Consider the following 21,114-nt stretch of genomic DNA (forward strand, 5'->3'; position numbering starts at 1 on the left):
GAAATTCTAACATTAAATATTATTATTATTAATTAGATCATATGCAGATATTAACTATAGAATAATTAAATGTTATTATTATTAAGTAGATTATAAATGGTTATATGCAACTATAATTATATATTGATGGAATAAATATATTTTCGAAATTATCCATATCTAATAATATTTTGATGGAATAAAAAAGATAATTAAATATCTTGTTAAGATATTGTTATGAAAATACAAAAAAAAAGAAGTGAGTAACTTTCTATTGATGGTCCATTTAAAATATCACACATGAAAAATGGTCGTAACTCTCGATAGTATAGATTCGATTTTGTTCGAAATTGAAACGGCTAAACCGGTTATAACCGCTAATTATTATGTGTATTCTATGTACGGATCGGTCAGATCCGATTCAGACACTGGAGTACTCGTTTGCATCGCCTTCCCCTCAGTCAGTCGTCACTCGTCAGCACACCTGAAGGGAACGGCGGAGAGTGACGTAAACACGAACGGTTGATAGGCACCGTTTCAAGTTGCCGCCGATGATATTAAACCGCCGAAAGCAAAAGATATCTCAGAATCTCCCATTACCCCTTTCCGAAAGATCCTCACTTTCCTTCCTCTCACTGCAATCAATCTTCAATCCCCTCTCTTCCAGGTTTGCTTGATTCTGTCATAAACTCTTGAAAGTATTAAGCTTTTGCTTTTTTCGATTTAAACTGAAAAAAGTTTCGATTCCTTTGCTCAGTATCATATGTCACGAGCATAATGTTAAAGATGCGAAGAGACTAGTGTTTGTTATGTTTATCTTCTTGATTAGTTTCAATCTTCGATCTGTTTCGTTATCTTTGAATCAAAAGTCAAACACTTTGTCTGAATTTAGCAGTGTCTGTAATGTGTAAAGCGTTGATTCAGGTCTTTTGTCACTGTAGGATGTTAATGATGGGAAAATTAGGAACCATGATCCACACCGGTAGATTCCTTCTCCGCCGCTTCTCAGCACCTCCACCTGCGGTCGCTATGGCTGTGACCGCGAGTCGCGTCTCCTTCCACCGATACTACTCGTCCAAGTTCATCTCTCTCGTGTCTCCACATGTCTCCCCATTTTCCTCTTTATTCAGACCTCAAGGTACCTCGTGGCTTCCTTGAACGTAGTGAAAGATTCAGTTTTATAATGTTAGATGATTGATTCTACTCTTGATATGTGTAGCATTAAGTAGCTCAGCTTTCTCATCTTTATCAACACCTACAAGAGTTCAAGTCGACTCTACAGAGCATGAAGTTGTGATCGCCTTGGGAAGCAACATCGGAAACAGGATGAACAACTTCAGAGAAGCCTTGCGGCTAATGAAACTTTACGGCATTCACCTAACCAGGCATAGCTGCTTATACGAAACAGCTCCTGTTCACGTGACAGACCAACCAAGGTTCCTCAACGCTGCAGTGAGAGGCGTCACCAAGCTCCCACCTCACGAGCTTCTCACCGTTCTCAAAACCATCGAGAGAGACATGGGACGTACGGATGGTATCCGTTACGGACCAAGACCGCTCGACTTGGACATACTGTTCTACGGGAAGATGAGAATCGCTTCCGATAAGCTCATCATACCACACGAGAGGCTCTGGGAAAGGCCCTTTGTGTTAGCACCTCTGGTCGATTTGCTAGGAACAGCTGTTGACAATGACGCGGTCGCGCACTGGCACTCGCTTGCCTTACATCCCGGCGGGATTCACCAATCGTGGGAGAGACTAGGCGGAGAGTCACTCGTCGGACAAGACGGTGTACAAAGAGTGTTACCGATAGGAGATAAACTCTGGGATTTCACCAGCAGAACTCATGTGATGGGTATACTTAATCTTACCCCTGACAGCTTTAGCGACGGAGGACAGTTCCAGTCGTTAGAGAATGCAGTTTCTCGCGTGCGAGAAATGATCTCTGAAGGGGCTGATATAATCGATATCGGCGCGCAGTCTACGCGGCCGATGGCCACTAGAATTTCTAGTCAAGAAGAGTTGGAGAGACTACTACCGGTCTTGGAAGCTGCTCGAGGTTTGCCAGAGATGCAGGGAAAGCTCATATCAGTGGATACTTTCAACTCAGAGGTTGCTTCAGAAGCTATAAGCAAGGGAGCTGACATACTGAACGATGTATCTGCTGGAGCCTTAGACTCAGATATGCATAAGGTTGTTGCAGAATCCGGGGTGCCTTATATGGCCATGCACATGAGAGGAGATCCATGTACAATGCAGAGCGAAGAGAATTTGCAGTACGGTGATGTATGCAAGGACGTTGCTTCGGAGCTCTACACGCGAGTTAGGGATGCAGAGATCTCTGGGATTCCGGCTTGGAGGGTTATGATCGATCCAGGGATCGGGTTTTCAAAGAGAGTAGAACACAACTTAGATGTTATAACGGATCTTCCGAAAATCCGGGAAGAGATGGCTAAGAGAAGCATAGGAGTGTCTCATGCTCCTATTCTTATAGGACCTTCAAGGAAGAGATTCTTGGGAGACATTTGTGGGCATCCTGAGGCTGCTGAGAGAGATGCCGCAACTGTTGCTTCTGTTACTGCTGGCATTCTAGGAGGTGCTAATATCATTAGAGTTCATAATGTTAAAGATAACGCAGATGCAGCAAAAGTATGTGACGCAATGCTGAGAAGAAGAGGAAGGTCAAAAGGATGATTATAACTTGTGTCAATTTGCTCAATGACCAAGTTTCAATGTTTCATTAAGAATATAGCTATACTAATCTTGTATTTAGGTTAGTAGATAAAAACACTGTTTTCCATTTTTTTTATCCTTCCAGCAATAAAGAGTTTGTTATATTGTTTGCCTAATCTTCACTCATTCTATAGCATACATATTATACCTTGGAGTTTGAAAGTGTCACTTGTTAATATTTTAAACCTTGAAGTTTTTTCGTTCACACTTTTAACCAGGGTTCTAAAAATCGGTCTAGGCGGCGCCTAGGCAGCAATTCGGTCCTATCCGAAACGATTTTCTTAAAATCCGATTTATACCGATTTATATGATTCAAATTGGTTTAAACTGTTCTAAATCGGTTAAAATCGATCTAAAATTGTCTATATATGTTAAATAAAGCAATAATATTATTACAATGTCTACTTTCTTCTGTTTTGTATATCTAATTTTGATAATTCATCACAATAATTTTATAATTAAACTTAAAAACTAAAATATGTTATACAAATGTATAAAATATATAAAATAAATCAACAATTTGCTAACGCCTAGGCCTCGCCTAGGCTCCGAATAATCCACCTAGTCGCTAGTCCTCTATAAAGCGCCTAGTTACCGCCTAGCGATTTTTAGAACATTGCTTTTAACCTTTAAACAGGTACGAAAATGATGTGTCAGGTTTTTTTATCAAAAATAATTATTTAATTAATAAAATAAACAAAAAAATTAAATAAAATCAGAAATTAAAATTAAAATCAGAAAATTTAATAAAACTCATAAATTAAAAAAAAATCAGAAAATTAAAAATATTAGAAATAATTAAATATTAGAAAATTTAAAATTCAATAAATAAATGAGATCAAGTAACATTTCAGATGGATAAAACATTTTTGCTATCTGGGAACAAGATAAAAGCAACATTCCGAGTGGGTCAATGTATCTATTTTGATATTGTGTTGACAAGATTTTGGATATTATGGTTGTTTATATCTATCCAAATGTATGATTTCTTTCAAAACACTGTCAAATTGTTGATGAGCAATAACATTTGTAATTTTGATTTGCTTTGATTCTTAGAAGTGACCATAATACTTTTCCAAAATATGTGATCATTGTCTTTTTGAGATGTAAGACCAATACAAGAATATACATAATTATACCAATTTTCATTAGTAAGATTTTATATTTATTTACTACTACAATTTGTGTGTGCTACTAGTCCATGATGATTATCTTTCATTTGTGTACTAGTTGTCAACTTTGCAAGCAACAACTTGAAGGGATTAAACTACATCAATCAATGTTGATCATTCATTCACGTTGAAGGGCACTTTCCTAAAATGGCTGTCAAATGATCAAGACATTTTTCAAAAAAAGAAGTATTATTGTATTATTATTTAACTGATACATCTAGGCCTGAGACTTTTATCCGAGATCCGGATTCGATCCGAGATTCGATCCGGATCCGATCCGAAAATCCGGATATCCGGAGGGGCCGAATCCGGATCCGGATAATAAAATGTTGGATTCGTCAAAGCCGGATCCGAATATCTTGATTTTTTAGTCTGGATATCCGGATCCGTAAGTTTTATTAATAACTTTTTCAAAAATAATAATATCTATATATAAAAACTAATTTTATTTAATATATTTTTATTTTTGTAATAGTATATGTAAATTTTATGTAAATTTTGTAATATTATACATAGAAATAATTAAAAGCATTATATATTTTTATTTTTAAATTATTTTTAATATTTTATATATATTATTATTATTATTTTATTTATTTTAAGGATCCAAATCCGGATCCGGATATCCGCCGGATATTACAATTTTTAGAAGGATATCCGACACCCGGATATCCGAGAACCTCGGATCCGGATAAGGATAATAAAATTATGGATCCGCCGGATAATGATCCGGATCCGGATACCTTAAAATTGCCCGGATATCCGATCCGTCCTAGGCCTAGATACATCCATATGCACTGATTCTGAACATTTTTATGGTTTCCTCCATCAATCAAAGTTGGAAAACCAATAATGAATTACCTTGTGCTTTCAATCAATCTAGAGATGGTTAACCATATACATAATGGCAAGATTTGATAATGGCTAAACCAAGTTCTTGTCCATTAAATTTATCTGGTTGGTTGAGGTTAAGGTCGTTTCAACTAGTTATAAAATCCTACCCAACAAAGAAAGGAAACTTTAAGAAATTTTTAATGAAATGATAAAACAAGAACCACCTAAAGTGTTGACATATGCCATTAGTCATGATTCACAAAGATGCATATTTGACTTTTGTTTATGTATAATGTAATTGTGTATATAACCAACATGGTTATACTATTACTTATATGGAGTTGAAGCTGATACGTGTATTAGCTGTCATTTTGATCTTGGCTAGTCTTTATATTTGCATGCGAGAGCATAGTCTATACCAAAGTAAATCTAAATCATTTAGTGATGATAATGACACGTCTAACCCTTCTTTTATAGATTGCAATCACAAGCTGTGTTTTTCTTGTTTTTGTTCATGCTCAAGACCAATCTGGTAAGCTGGTACTTAGAAGCCTTTTGCTTCTTCTAACATCTATTGTTCATGGTACTAGATTTGTGTTTTTCATGTTCTGTGATTTTTTTTCTCAGGTTTTATTAGTATCGATTGTGGGATACCAGATGATTCAAGCTACACTGATGAGAAAACAAACATGAAATACGTTTCGGATTTGGGTTTTGTTGAGTCTGGAACAAGCCATAGCATAGTTTCAGACCTACAAACAACTTCTCTCGAAAGACAGTTCCAAAACGTGAGAAGCTTCCCTGAAGGTAAGAGAAACTGCTACAACATAAAACCTCAACAAGGGAAAGGTTTCAAGTATCTGATCAGAACACGTTTCATGTATGGGAACTATGATAATATTAGTAGAACACCAGAGTTTGATCTTTATCTTGGAGTCAATCTATGGGAAACTGTTGTTCTTGTCAATGAAACGGCTATAGTAACCAAAGAGATCATTTACACTCCTCCGTTAGACCATATTCATGTCTGTGTTGTTGATAAAAACAAAGGAACTCCGTTTCTGTCTGTCTTGGAAGTAAGGTTTGTGAAGAACAACACGTACGACACTCCGTATGAAGCTCTTATGCTTGGTCGGAGATGGGACTTTGGCACAACAAGCAACCTTCAAGTCAGGTAAACATAGTCTTGATTACTTTTTGGTTAATGTTACATTTAGCTACTAATTAAACGTTATTTTTATAGGTACAAGGATGATTTTTTTGATCGGATATGGATGCCTTACAAGTCTAACATGAAGATTCTGAATACATCCCTCACCATCGATGAAACTAACCACAACGGGTTCAGACCTGCGAGTATAGTCATGAGAACTGCGATATCACCAGGAAACGAAAGCAACCCGTTGACGCTTACATGGTCACCGGATGACCCGAGGTCGAAGTTTTACGTATACATGCATTTCGCTGAAGTTCAAAAGCTGCAAAGCAACGAGACAAGAGAGTTCGATATATACGTGAATGATGATCTACTTGCCGAGAATTTCCGACCGTTCTACTTGTTTACAGACACACGCTCCACTCCAGAGCCTGTCGGGAGAACGAAGAATGAGATTGTCATAAGGAAAACAGATTTATCTACTCTTCCACCGATCATCAACGCTATTGAGATTTATCAGATCAATGAGTTCCTTCAGTTACCAACAGATCAACAAGATGGTAAAGGCTTGTTTTGAACTTAAACAAGATATACTCTTCTCTTTATATTCAGTTTTGTGTTTTTTTTTTTGTCTTAGTTGATACCATGATGAAGATTAAGATGAAGTATGGAGTGAAAAAGAAGAACTGGCAAGGAGATCCATGTGTTCCAGTGGACTATTCTTGGGAAGGTCTTGAATGTCTCCACAGTGATAACAATACTTCTCCAAGACTCATTTCTCTGTATGAATTTTTAAATAACACAAATGGTTTGTTCTAATATACTCTGTTTTGCTCTGTTCTGCTCTGCTCTTTTCTCTCCTCTTACATGTAAGCGTTGTGCTTTTCAGGAACTTAACCTCTAGTGCATTGACTGGAGAGATTGATCCAGCTTTCGCAAACCTAACATCAATAAACAAATTGTCAGTACTTCTTGTCTCTTAATAATTAACCTTGATGCACTACATGGTATACAGACTTGTGACACAAGGAACTATCATTTGCAGGGACTTATCAAACAATAGCTTAACGGGAGAAGTACCTGACTTCCTCACCAGTTTAGTAAACTTGACTGTATTGTAAGTCTTGCAAACTATAGTGGTGAGATTTACAAAAGCAGTAGCGTTCTGTGACTTGCGAGTTTATACTGGTTTATGTATTCATATATATGTAGAAACTTGGAAGGAAACAAGTTAATTGGTTCCATTCCAGCCAAACTGCTGGAGAAATCAAAAGATGGGTCTCTTTTATTAAGGTAAGCACCTAAATATATATGAGGATGATCATTTCTCTGTAAAAGAGATACCGATTGAAGTTTCTATGTTGTAATCTTTAGATATGGTGGAAACCCTGGTCTTTGTCAGTCTTCTTCATGTCAACCAACAACAAAGAAGAAGAAGAGTGGTTTCATCGTCCCACTAGTAGCAGCAGTCCTAGTTCTTCTCGTTCTTTTGATCGTATTAGCTTTATTCTGCCATTTCAAGAGAAGATCTCGAAGAGGTGCAATCTCAAAAAAAATGTCTACTAATGGTGTCAACACCGGACCACTGGACATAGCCAAAAGATACTTTAACTACGTAGAAGTTGTCGATTTCACAAACAACTTCGAGAGAGTTCTTGGCAAAGGAGGCTTCGGTAAAGTGTACCATGGTATTTTTAATGGAGATCAAGTCGCTGTCAAAGTACTTTCCGAAGAGTCTGCGCAAGGCTACAAAGAGTTTCGAGCTGAGGTCAGTTCTCTTTATTAGGGATATATATCCTACATCGGGAATTCAATGGGAAATTAAGTAATATATAAAAAGTTAGGGTCAATCCACTTGTCACCAATTGGTTTTAAGTTGGAAGCCCTAATAAACTCGAATTTAACACTCTTCTTTGTAACTTCGAATCATTTTTAAGTTTCCAAACTAATATATAGGCTTTCAGGTTGAGCTTCTGATGAGAGTCCATCACACAAACTTGACATCTCTTATAGGATACTGCAACGAAGACAACCACATGTCGCTAATCTACGAGTACATGGCTAATGGAAACTTAGGAGACTATTTGTCAGGTTAGTCTTTGGATAATTAGTTTCCAGCGTCTTAACTAAGTAACTAAACTTTGTTTTGTTTTTTTACTTTTTATAAAGGCAAAAGTTCATTAATATTGAGCTGGGAAGAGAGGTTACAGATATCATTAGATGCAGCACAAGGTCTAGAGTATCTCCATTATGGTTGCAAGCCTCCCATAGTTCACAGAGATGTGAAGCCAACTAACATCTTACTCAACGAGAAGCTTCAAGCCAAGATAGCTGACTTTGGCTTATCTAGAAGCTTTCCGGTCGAAGGGACCAGTCAAGTCTCCACCGTTGTCGCTGGAACCATCGGTTACTTAGACCCCGAGTAACCAACGTCCATCTTTGAATCTATATTATTAACCACAATACAGTATTGGTTATTGCTTTTTTTTAAAATCATTTTCTTCAGGTACTATACAACGAGACAAATGAATGAGAAAAGTGATGTTTACAGTTTCGGAGTGGTTCTTCTTGAAGTGGTAACAGGAAAACCGGCAATCTCACGTTCGAGAACACAGAGCGTGCATCTAAGTGATGTGGTTGGTTCAATGCTGGCCAGTGGAGACATAAGAGGCATTGTGGATCAACGTTTGGGAGGTAGATTTGAGGCTGGCACGGCTTGGAAGATCACGGAAATAGCATTGGCTTGTGCCTCTGAGAGTTCTGCACAGAGACCAACGATGAGTCAAGTCGTTATGGAGCTGAAACAGAGTGTTGTTGGGAGGGTGACGACAGATGGAAATAGTCATAGGGATCCTGTAAGAATGGTTACGATGAATCTTGATACTGAAATGGTTCCTAAAGCGAGGTAAAGATGGATCTTGTGGATTGATTAAGAAGAAACTCTACAGTTTACACATTGTTTTCTCTTTCACGTATACGTTTGAGGTTTTACAGTATGAAAGGTTTGTGAACTTTGTGTGTGTAAACTTAAGTTCAAATATATGCATGCTCTTTGTATCTCTTGTTCACAAACGTTTAAAAACGATTAACTATGCGTTAGACATATCATCATCATAATGATACGTTCAGGATTGGCCAATCATCATCCCATCATTAACATAGATTCATTTAGAATTTGGGCCAGAACAATATTTTTTTGGGATATGTTCAGGATTAGCCATGTACAGCAATAAGATTCTATATGAATCTATGATGATGATGCTAATGTCTAAAAAGGCGTTGGACTTATACTTAGAGATGGCAAATAGGTTATCCCGTCCCGGACCGCAGCGAGACTGACTTCAAGCTGGTCATGTAGGGTAAGACCCGCGCGGGAAACTGTCTCCAAAATGGCTACTCAAATCCGTCCTTCGATATGTTTAAGCCTTTGTGAGTCGGCCTGCGGGACAGGTGATAATGCACACAGTAGGACGCTTTAGGACGTGATTCATGTCGCTTCAGCTGCTTCAGGACGCTTCGGTACGCTTTAGGCCACTCCAGAACATGATTGAAGTTTGGGATTGAACTGGACATGATTCTCAGTCATTGTTTTGCTTATTTGTGATTCGTAACACTTGTTTTAGTTAGTTTTGTCATACTCCAAACATATTAAAATACGTGAGTTCATAACCAATAAACCAATGCATTATAGTTTACTAAATCCCAAATTATATGTTGAATTCAAAATTAAATAAAACCAAACACCAAATCAGAGTTGTCATTCCCAAAAGTAAATAAAATGAAAATACCAATTCAAAACAAAAAATCACATTTCTTGTTATTCAACTTGATCACTAACTATCGATTCAAATGATGGGAGTGTCTCTTCTTCACCATTAACATCTCATGCTAGACAACACAATATTGGTGCTTTAAATTCAAACAAGCTTAACTTTGTATTGTCTGTAGTTTAACTTTGGAATGTATTCTTCTCTTTTTCATTCAGAAATATTGTTCCTCCATCATTTACAATCTTATAACAAATAAGAGGACAACAATATGTGTTAGTGATTGTTTAACACATTCACATCATCTTAAGAACAAGCATATATATAACTAGAGGCCACTGCCTAGAACTCACCAGCTACGTAAACGATGGACTGTATACTACTATCATCATCAGCAAACGTTAGGATCTTTTTCTAATCATCATCATCCGATCATTAACATTACTAATGATCATTGTAGTCTGAACTCTCAAATACTTAGCATAATAGGTCCTTCTTTGGGCCAAGTTTAAAATACAAGTATGACAAATGAGGCTCAAATAACCACTCCCTTTGGTTAACCAAACCAATCTTCAAGTAGTCAGAATTTTTGTTTGGTACAAACAAAAATCGAAACCGGTTTGGATTGATAATTGGTAACCGGAACAAACCAATTAACTTTAAGACAAGGAGTTGCAAAATAAATAGTCACGATTATTGGTGACGTGTCCATTTATTATTGGATAACATGACGAATGAGCCTAGCAATTCATCTCCTTGAGCGAGAATTTATCACAAAGGGGAAGAAACAAACGATTTTGATTTGGCGGATTCAATAGAGAAAGAGCTTCCTTTGAGAATAATATGGCGGAAGAACCCCAGAAGTTGTCTTCTTCAGCGTCACAGCAACCTTCTTCCTCTGATAAGAAACCCGAAGATTCTGGGATCAAGCCTCAGGTTTGTGACTTGCTTTCGAATTGTTGATTTGCGTCTTTTCACTTTGATTCTTCGAACAATTCATGCGTTTGATCGTGAATTGACTCAAGATTTCAATTTCGTTTTCCAGAATCCAGATCGAGCTCCAATGTATCCACCAGGTATTGTTCCCGGGTACGATGAACAAACGAACCGAGGAGCTGGGATCTATGCGGTTCCTGTGCATCATCATCAATTTGGAGCTCTTCCCTCCAACTATCTTATCCCTCTCACTTACAATCTTCCCACGTAAAGTACCTTCCCTTCTATATCTTTTTTTTTTTTTCTTTTCGAATGAAAATTCCCTTCTATATCCATTGGTTAAGTGGTTTAGCTTTAAGAATTAGCACAAGTTGATGACCCCCTTTGAATCCAAAACCATTGTTTAGGTCAAATCACTTGTACAGGTAGAAAACTATAGGCTTGGTGTTGATAGTTTTATATTTTGTGTAGAACTAGGCCAAGCAATGAGACCGAGGCTGGGGGAGAGAACCAAGCCCAAGCTGGACAGGGTCAGCAACAGCAACAGCCTGCGCAACAGAGGCAAGTTGTTGTTGTACGGAGATTCGAGATCGCCTTCCAGCTTGACATATTCCTCATACTCAAGCTTGCTGCTGTCATCTTTCTGTTCAACCAAGATGGATCCAGACAGAGGCTCGCTGTCCTTGTGATTTTCGCTACCATCATTTACTTGTAAGACAAACTCAACTTGGTGGTGGTGTTTTAAGCCTCCCATTAATTTAATTGATCAAGAAGAGTTTGAAAATGCTGTAGCTAATGATGTATGTTTGGTGTTGACAGATACCAAACTGGAGCCCTTGCACCTTTTGTCCGATGGCTCTCACAAGGTATGCATAGAGCAGCTGTACCACCACCTCGACCTCAACCACCTGCTGCTGCTGCTGCCAGAGCTGATAATGATGATCCCGCTGCTGCAATGCCACTAAACGATGCTGTGGTTCCCGGTATTTCTACTTTCCCATGATATTAACTGAAGCCATCAACTTATGTAGCAGCCGTTTGTTTTATTTTATTTTCCTTTTGTGCAGAGGGACAAGAGAATGGAGGTGATAACGCGAACAGAGCAAACGCAAATGAAAATGTCGATGCAGCTCCCCAAGGGAATCAGTGGTGGGGAATAGTGAAAGAGATTCAGATGATAGTTTTTGGCTTCATAACTTCACTTCTCCCTGGCTTTCACAACATAGATTAGACTCTTGTTTTCTTCTGTCGTCTTTGATCTCGTATGTGAAAGTACAGGAAATAGTAAACTTAAGACTCAAAACCTTCAACAACTTTAATGTATGTGAGCTGCAGTTTTCTACTTTTGCCTTTTATTGTTTGAAGCAGAACGGAACTCATAAACTAGGTGTCAAAATCAAAATAGAAAAACTCATACAGAAAAACAGAGCAGAAAACAGAATACAGTCAAAAAAGTTTCCTCCGTGCATGGAGATATATGGAGAGACAAATGAGCTAATGAGGTTTGAACTATTTTCACCTTCAGAACTAAGCCAGTCGTCAAAGAAGTGCCTCAAAGTGGATCTACTCTATATAGAAAAACAGAGCAGAAAGCAAACCCCTATAGACAAACAGAATAGAACACAATCAAAAGAGATTGGATTCCACAATTAGGCTCTCAACAATATCAAAGAGATATGTAACGTGTCAAAGAAATGTCTTTACAACAAGAATATATGCAGAAAAAAAGAAAGGTATATAGCCTTGGCTTTTCACAACATGTCTCTCTTTCTTTCATTCATTTATCTTGCTCAGAACGTTCCTGCAGGTGAACAATACTTGAGAACCATCAGAACCGTGCACATGTGTTAAAAAAGAGAGGCAAATGCCTCAGGCCCACTTTATATCGTTAATTTTGGGGCTTATCTTTTACAAATACATACATTACCATGTATTATATACAAGACATCCACGATATGTTGAGTGATTTCATGAATGAGTAAGACGTTGAACTACAAAGAAGCAATATAGATAAGGTCTGATCAAGTTTTGAGATGCTTTCTTGTTACTTGCTAGAATTAGAACTCTGTTCGAGACATTAGATAGTAGTGGCTTCAACGAAACAAACATTATTTCAAGTGAAAATAATGTCAAGTCATGTGTTAATCAAACTAAGATTTACCTCAAAGATTTACCTCAAGAGCTTTGATATGAATTTTTTTGTGAGATGAAAGCAACTAGTGGTTTGATATCATCATAAGCCATAATCAAGTTGATGAACAAAGAGTCATTCATGTTCATGCAAGAGTGATCAATCACTTGAAACATAGTGTTACGCTTTAGACCATAAGTTTGATAGAAAACAATTCTTTTAAATTTTATGAATTTTTTGAATCTTTGTATAAAAAGATGCACAAAGAAGGAACAAAAAAAATTGCTTGTAAAAATAATAAAACCATAATCATTCCATACCATGTAGATAGAAAAATTCATTTTGAAGAAATAATAAAAAGTCAATTATTTTTATATCACTAAATAAATGTAAAGATCCAAATATAAAAAAAGTTAGTTATTTCATTGTAATATGGATTACAACAAATTATATACTTTTGTCAATCGTTAAAACGATAATATATATTTTTAATTGATAATGGACATTACATTTAAATCTATCGTATCAATAAATTTAATGTACATATCTAATAAATAAATAATAAAAAGAATTATCTTCAAATCTTTACTTGAATTTTAAGAATTGGTTATTTACATTTTATATAGAGTTTGGCAGGAAGAAAACTAAATTGTCTTGTTAAAAGGTTTCATCGCCTACAAGGAGTCTACTGGATTAGACCCTTGTGAAAAGAAAACAGTTGGCTATTTTTAATGAATTGAAGTCTTCGACCCGCTTCGATGTCACCAGAATTCAGTTTTATGAGAAGATCAGGTTTCTGAAAATCAAGTATGAAAACACATTAGGAAAGAGAAAAAGAAACAAGATGTGTTTTCTAAGCCTCACCAGCGAGATTTGTTTCATCTCTATGTATATTTGGGGAGACAAGATAAAATTAGTTATGCCATGGAGATTCGTTGAAGGTTGGTTCTTTAACGTACATATCTAATGAATGTATCATATCAATAAATTTAATGTACATATTCTAATAAATAAATAATAATAATAAAATCATCTTCAAATCCTAACTTCAACTTTAAGAATTGGTTCTTTACGTTTTATAATAAATTCTTCATTAATTTTTTTCAAATAAAATTATCATAAAAATCCACCAAAAAGTAATCAACACAAATCTTTATTAGAATTAGAAAATTAGTGAAATGAATAATACTATAATTTAAAATATTACTAGTATGATTTCAAACACATAATTTAATAACACAAGAATTGATGAAATATATAACTGAATAAATTGAGCCAGAGATAACACAGCTCGTTAAAGAAGTATCAGCAGAGGAGATAACAAAGGTTCTATTTGCAATGCCCAGTGAAAAGTCTCCCGGTCCAGATGGGTATACAGCAGAATTCTTCAAAGCATCTTGGCCTGTTATTGGAGCAGAGTTCATTCTTGCAATCCAATCGTTCTTTGGAAAAGGGTTTCTACCGAAAGGTGTTAATACAACGATCCTAGCTCTAGTGCCAAAAAATTTGGAGGCACGTCGAATGAAGGACTACCGGCCTATTTCTTGTTGCAATGTTCTTTATAAAGTCATTTCGAAGATTATTGCTAATCGGCTGAAAGGAACTTTACCAGAATTCATTAGTTTGAATCAATCTGCATTTGTCAAGGATCGGCTGCTCCTAGAAAACTTACTGCTTGCAACAGAGCTTGTCAAGGACTACCACAAAGAATAGATATCAAGACGTTGTGCTATCAAGATTGATATATCGAAGGCTTTCGATTCAGTGCAGTGGCCATTTTTAATCAACGTTTTGGAGGCAATGAATTTCCCTCAGAAGTTCATTCACTGGATATCTCTTTGTGTTACCACAGCGTCCTTCTCGGTTCAGGTAAATGGGGAGCTCGCAGGATACTTTCAGAGTAAAAGGGGGCTCAGGCAGGGTTGTGCTTTGTCACCATATCTTTTTGTTATATGTATGAATGTCCTATCAAAGCTTCTGGATAAAGCAGCCTCTGAGGACAAGGTTGGGTACCATCCTAAGTGTAAAAATCTTGGGCTCACCCACTTGAGTTTCGCAGATGACATAATGGTGTTTACGGACGGGAAAGCTCGATCAATTGAGAGCATAGTTGAGGTCTTTGACAGATTCGCAGAGGTCTCCGGTTTGAAAATTAGCATGGAGAAATCAACAATCTACTATGCTGGCCAGCATAACATGAATATCCAGACGGTTCAAGCCCAATATCAGTTTGCTTCCGGACAGTTACCAGTTCGATACCTTGGTCTCCCATTACTAACCAAGTGTATGGGAAGACAGGACTACCAGCCTCTTATAGAGCAAATCAGAAGACGCATTAGCCATTGGACAAACCACTTCCTATCAATGGCCGGACGACTCCAACTAATTGCTTCGGTTCTTATGAGCATTGCAAATTTCTGGGTGTCATCTTTTATCTTACCGGGAGAATGCATTACAGAAGTTAACAGCATCTGCTCTGCATTCTTGTGGTCAGGCCCTACGCTAAGCTCGAAAAAAGCAAAAATTTCTTGGGATATAGTGTGCCTACCTAAACGAGAGGGAGGGTTGGGGCTTCGTCCCTTGAAAAGGGCCAACATGGTAAGCAGTTTGAAGCTCATATGGCGTCTAACATCCCAGCAGGCGTCCCTATGGGTTAAGTGGGTTCATACCTATCTGCTACGTAACGGTAACTTCTGGTCTACTAAAGAGAATACATATTTAGGTTCATGGATATGGCGTAAACTGTTGAAATATAGAGACAAGGCCAAGATTTTCCACATAATGGAGGTTAGGAATGGCAGATCAACGTCCTTCTGGCATGATGTCTAGTCGGATATGGGGTGCCTCTTTGATGTAGTCGGGCCCAGGGGGTGTATCGATATGTGTATCAGAGCAATGGCATCAGTGGCCTCTGCTTTTAGCAGGCGCAAGAGGAATCATCGAGTGGATGTGTTCAATCAGATTGAGGTAGCCTTGGAGAATCAGCTTTTAAAGGCTGTTGATGCAGAGGATATTCCTTTGTGGCAACAGAAACAAGGGACCTACAAGAACTTGTTCAACACAAATAAAACATGGCAACTCATTCGACAAGCCTCTCCGACAGTTTACTGGCACACAGGGGTTCGGTTTCAGTACATGGCTAGCTCTGCACAACAGGTTAACAACTGGGGATCGTATGCTCACATGGAATTCAAGCATTGATCCAGCTTGTATATTCTGTCAACATAGTGTGGAAACCCGCAACCATTTATTATTTGAGTGCGCATATACTATGGCAGCATGGACCAAGTTAACACGCGGACTTCTTGGTTCACACTTCAGTGCTGATTGGGATAGTTTGATTCTTTTGCTAGTCAACAACACTCTCGATTGCAGGGTCAGATTTCTGGCGCGATTTGTTTTTCAAGCAACCATTCACTCTCTCTGGAGGGAAAGGAATGAAAGACGTCATGGCTCAAACCCTATGCTTACTGCACTGCTGGTCAGATTTGTTGATCGCCAAGTGAAGAACAAATGCCTATCCATCAACGCTATGGGAAACAACAGACTTGAAGCTCTTCTGCAGCTCTGGTTTGTTTCTCAAGAATAATATGCTTTAGGAAAGTTTATCTCTTTCAGTTTAGAACACAAACGTTACACATGATGTACAAAAGCTTTTTTTTTGAATAAATTTAACATTATATTCAAAAAAAAAAAAAACTGAATAAATTGAATACCCCACCTTAAATCTCGCCAACCGAAATGTTTTTCCTTACATATAAGCAGTTTGCCTTTTATTGTTCAAAGCAGAGGAATGTGTCTTTATTTATACCATCTGATCTTATACCATTTCTAATTTATTTTGTTATATTCTACTCTAAAATAGAACATCCCTATAATAAAGATGAAATTATTCCAATGTATTCTCCTATAATAGCAATCTTCAAAATATAAAGTAAAAAATAGAGATTGATATTTCTTCCCTTAAATATAGAGTGAAAATAACAATATCTATTTTAGAGGAAGAAATGAATTAGAATGAAATTGAAATTAAATGCTATAATAAAAGTAAAAATAACAATGAATCAGAGATGCTCTAAGATATTCTACGTCAAAATGTCATGAATATAAAGAGTATGCTGATAAGACATTTTCTTTTATTATTACGTGCTCTAAAAATACTTTACAAAAAAATAGGACGTATGTACATATACAGAGGGCGGAACAAGAAGAATCAACAAAAATGTCCATCACATTTCCAACAAAAATGTCCATCACATTTCCAACAAAAGATTACTGATCTTCCGAAGCTCCTTGAGAGCTGTCGTGGCTGTGACTTGTCCCTTTTCGACCAAGTTGGCCTTAGATATGTTCTCAACTAATCCTGCCTGAACCTGACCTCGTTCTTGCTGGAAAACAGACTCCATCACCTGCACATTTGGTCAAAAAGTCATTAGAACGTTTCTCTTCTAAAAGAGTAGCTGAGAATGCGAGACTGAGTCTGTACCTGAATGTGTTCGAGCATGGAATTGCCAAGGTTCTTCAATGTATTCATCACATTCTGGTCTGTCTCCCCTTTGCTGCTCGAAGATGAAGCTTGTTGAGAAGAATGCGACTCAGAAGAGCTAACCAAATCGCTCTTACTACTTTCAACACCATTGGATCTTGTCTCCTCGCCAGTGAGGTTGCGTCCAAACTTCCAAAACCACTGGAACTTCCCTGGAAAAGCCTTATTACGCTCCTTACTCACGGCCACAGATTTATCTAAATCTGTGGTGTTCTCTTCGTCATTAGACTGAACTAACGGAAACTCAATGCTTGGTTGAGAGGAAACGGGAAGAGGCGAATCTACTGCGCTTGTTTCTTGATCTTCAACTTTTTCATTGGCAAACAGAATCGACCTGGTGCTGCTATCTGAATCATTCTCTATGGAGTTTGAATGTCTGAGTGGACTGTTAGGATCTGAGAAGACATCAGATGAAGTCTCCTCAACTGTTGCTATGCTCTCTTCACCAGCAGATGCAAAATCCACATTTCTTTCCTCGGTTTCTTGAACTGAACCATCTTCATTGTCCAGAACATCTTCTCTACTAGCTTCCTCGGTTTCTTGAACTGAACCATCTTCATTGTTCACAACCTCTTCTCTATTAGCTTCCTCGCTATCTTCATTGTTCACAACATCTACTCTATTAGCTACTGAGCTATCTTCATTGTTCACAGCCTCTACTATATTAGCTTCCTCAGGTTCAGAAACAACCTGCTTATTAAAATCTTCCAGCAAGTTCCTTGCCACTGATGCTAAACCAGCTTTACTCTCTGTCTTGGCGCTATGTGTAGGCTCAGACTCTGCTCTGAAAAGCCGTTTCACCTTAAACCATGACGCCTTCTTCTTCGGCGGTGGCGCTGAAGGATTCTGTTTCTCTTCCTCAGCCGTAAGAACTCTCCATTTCTCCTCCCAGTAACTCTGTGGAGTAATGATCAACGGAGATTTAGGAGAAGTGGACCCCGAAGGGAAGCTGTTAGTCCTCGCCGGTATCGCAGGACTCATGCTCTGATCAAAAACGTTGTTCACAGACAAAGCTGATGCTCGCACATCCTCATCTAAAGCCAATGCTTGTAACGACTTAGCCTTCTCTATTACCTTCCTCACATCAATCTTCTCCGGGAGATTCAACAGTCTCTGGAGACAAGAAGCTGCGTTCTCAGTAGCGAGCAAGGAAGATCTTAAACACAAAATCATCGAAACCGCCATCCCGGAGATTAAAGCTCCGCGTGGAGAGTCAAAGATCATGAAGCTGTGGCTTGTTGTACTGTTATCATCCTCATCTCTTCTCGCAGTGTTATCAGCTGAGAAGATCTCATCCCACACTACCAACAGATCCTGAAGCAAAAACTCTCTTCCAAACAAAACTCTTAACCAACGGAGCCCAAAGTACTGAGGCTCAACTCCTAGCTCCACCAAATGGCTATGCAGAGACGAGTCCACAAACGATAAAAGATTGTAAAACGCAGTGCACGCCTCGAGAACCGGAGGCAAACCAGTGTGGGAACCGCTAGCTGGAGAGTAAGCGAAGAATCCAGCCATCGAGACGCAGCCATTCGATCCACTCATGAGAGCGTCGAACATGCAGTAAGCGTCATGCTCCATGAACTTATCCGACAAGACAATCCCCAGCTCTCCTTCTGCTCCGTAAGCATCGCTGAGCATCACGATGGACTTGATCTCGGGATCCAGCTCGTCTAAGCTCACTACTTTCTTGGAGCTCCCGTGGATTCCACCGACCTCGTCGTCTGCGAAATCCTCAAGAAGCTTCTTGAAATCGAAGTTGTAAGTAATGTCTCTCTCCTCGAAGGATAAGCCGTCGAACTTGTCGGTGAAATGGTCTTCGTAGGTTTTACGCACTTCGGAGAGACGCTCAACGTCAACGTGGAGTACATAGAGCAGAGGAGCCAGAAGCTCGTGCATTCCTAAAACAACAAAAGAAAACGTCAGATCATTAGTAAAGCCTAAATAAAGATTTTACATTTTTAAAGCTATGTGTAACAACCCGCCCGTGCTCTGCAGAGCATCGACCCCAACCCCAGACTCCATCCAGGTAGGTTGTTACAAGACCTCACCATTTAACAACCCACAACTTGGGGTTGTTAAAGGATGAGGTCTAGGGTTCGCGCACCAACAACCTACCTTGGGGGAGCTTAGGCTCAAAGGTGAGATTGTCACACGATGTTTATACCTTGTCGATAACCATACTCGGGATGTTTAAGGCACCACAAGAGTAAGATACGTCTTAGCATCCCTTGACAACCAGGAGCTTGAAAGTACCTCCAGTGCTCAGGATATAGCCTTGATAAGTCCTGATCCAATGTTTTCTCTAGCTCAGCGTTACGAAAGAACCTACCCCATGTACTATCTGCCCATTACAGAAACGGTTCCATATTAAGACCAAAGACGAATGTATCTACATATGATGAAACATGAAAAAAAGGATCTTGTTTTTGTTACCTGGGTTTTGAGACAAGGGATTGTCGATGGAGAGATCAGGGGAGTTTCGTAGATCTTTAGACAAATGCGGATCTATCAAGAGTCGTCTCCTTAATGACGCATATCTAATCATCATCACAGAGGGAAACGATAAAAGAAGGAACTTTAGCAAACAGACAGGATTGTGTTCATTGATGAGTAATTAAAAATTTAACCTTCTGCGAGATTCGGCGGTTGCTTTGCGAAGATCATCGATGGAAGAAGCTTGGAAGGGGAGAACGCCGAGATTCACGCGCCACCGTACGCCTCTTAGATTGGCGAAACGGTGATCAGGTTCCGGCATAGATGGCTCGATCTCCGACGGAAGCATTAGGCTACTTCTTCGTGTTTCGCACAAAATAGATGTTTATTCTTGGAGGAATATAAAGCGATTCCAATCAGATCGGAACACAATAAGATAGGAGAGAGAGAGAGAGAGAGAGAGAATCAATTCTCTTTTCTTTTTTCTGTTTTTGTTGTTGTTAATCTCAGAGGAGCAGGTTCTTCATTGATTTTCTCATCGTCTGTGAATAAATGAATAAAGAAGAGAATAGGAAGTTTGTTTGTTTCGTGAGGAAAGCAAAACTTATTAAAAGGTGACCTGTCGGAGCAAAGTGTCGAAGATGATGAACAAGTACCAGCTCAAAATACTACTCTTTATTTATTTTCCTTAAATTATTGTTACCTGACTTATCTTTGATTTGTTTTGTTTTATACAATAGAAAAAAGGGTAAAAAAATCAGATGACTGTTTCTAAGAAAATAACACTGCTCTAGGTAAATTACCGTTTGGTTTAATTTTTAGTGGTCGGTCTAATCGTTCTACGCATCTATCTAAGCAATAAATCTAGGCCTCGAAATATGAGATTTTATCCGCGGGGCCCGGCCCGTTTGATCCGCAGCTGGGCGGGTGCGGGTCGAACAATTTAGAAAAATCGATTTGTGGGTGCGGGTGCGGGTTATGAGCATTTTATGCGGAGCGGGTGCGAGTTGGTGGATTTTGAAACGCGGATACCCGCCAACCCGTAATTTTTTTTTTTACATTTAAAAAAAATATATATTTTTTTTTTTTGTAAAAATGTATATTTTGTAAAGAAAATAAGGGAATTTAAAAAAATAATAATCAAAATATTTTAAAATATTTAAAATTTTAATTATAGATATATTATTTATATTATATTTTACAAAAAGTAAATTAAATAAATATTTTTTAAAATAAAAATATAACCCGCGGGTCCCGCGGATTATCCGCAAAATTAAGCGGGGTGGGTGCGGGTACAAATTTATTTGTTCGCGGGTTGTGCGGGTCGGATTTTTTGACAAAAAAAACTTTGTAACCCGCAGGTTGGCGGGTCAGCGGGGCGGGTTTGACCCGCAACCCAGCCCTAAATAAATCGATCGTAGCCA

General features: G+C 38.2%; 4 protein-coding genes across 4 annotated transcripts; 3 read left to right on the forward strand and 1 right to left on the reverse strand.

Moving 5' to 3' along the window:
• Positions 1-362: 362 nt before the first annotated feature.
• On the forward strand, positions 363-2,866 carry LOC106450794 (folate synthesis bifunctional protein, mitochondrial). The gene is made up of 3 exons (XM_013892558.3): positions 363-646; positions 921-1,117; positions 1,199-2,866. The coding sequence occupies exons 1-3, from the start codon at positions 531-533 to the stop codon at positions 2,671-2,673; spliced, it is 1,788 nt and encodes a 595-aa protein (XP_013748012.1). The 5' UTR covers positions 363-530; the 3' UTR covers positions 2,674-2,866.
• Positions 2,867-5,090: 2,224 nt separating this feature from the next.
• Positions 5,091-8,988, forward strand: LOC106450795 (senescence-induced receptor-like serine/threonine-protein kinase). The gene is made up of 11 exons (XM_048745339.1): positions 5,091-5,250; positions 5,346-5,892; positions 5,962-6,434; positions 6,512-6,656; positions 6,764-6,835; positions 6,920-6,991; positions 7,087-7,167; positions 7,249-7,642; positions 7,839-7,965; positions 8,044-8,296; positions 8,381-8,988. Exons 2-11 carry the CDS (start codon positions 5,408-5,410, stop codon positions 8,781-8,783), a joined length of 2,505 nt encoding a protein of 834 aa, XP_048601296.1. The 5' UTR covers positions 5,091-5,250; positions 5,346-5,407; the 3' UTR covers positions 8,784-8,988.
• Positions 8,989-10,349: 1,361 nt separating this feature from the next.
• On the forward strand, positions 10,350-11,921 carry BNAC01G08410D. Its single transcript, XM_013892556.3, has 5 exons — positions 10,350-10,577; positions 10,687-10,844; positions 11,049-11,288; positions 11,397-11,560; positions 11,645-11,921. The coding sequence occupies exons 1-5, from the start codon at positions 10,485-10,487 to the stop codon at positions 11,806-11,808; spliced, it is 819 nt and encodes a 272-aa protein (XP_013748010.1). The 5' UTR covers positions 10,350-10,484; the 3' UTR covers positions 11,809-11,921.
• A 4,903-nt stretch (positions 11,922-16,824) lies between these two features.
• On the reverse strand, positions 16,825-20,379 carry LOC106453366 (TBC1 domain family member 5 homolog A-like). The gene is made up of 5 exons (XM_048745340.1): positions 19,885-20,379; positions 19,691-19,794; positions 19,422-19,598; positions 17,195-19,155; positions 16,825-17,117 (listed from the first exon to the last, which is right to left on the reverse strand). The coding sequence occupies exons 1-5, from the start codon at positions 20,037-20,039 to the stop codon at positions 16,962-16,964; spliced, it is 2,553 nt and encodes an 850-aa protein (XP_048601297.1). The 5' UTR covers positions 20,040-20,379; the 3' UTR covers positions 16,825-16,961.
• Between the last annotated feature and the right edge of the window lie 735 nt (positions 20,380-21,114).

Source organism: Brassica napus, chromosome C1, assembly GCF_020379485.1.
Source record: "Brassica napus cultivar Da-Ae chromosome C1, Da-Ae, whole genome shotgun sequence".
Classification (NCBI taxonomy): Eukaryota; Viridiplantae; Streptophyta; class Magnoliopsida; order Brassicales; family Brassicaceae; genus Brassica; species Brassica napus.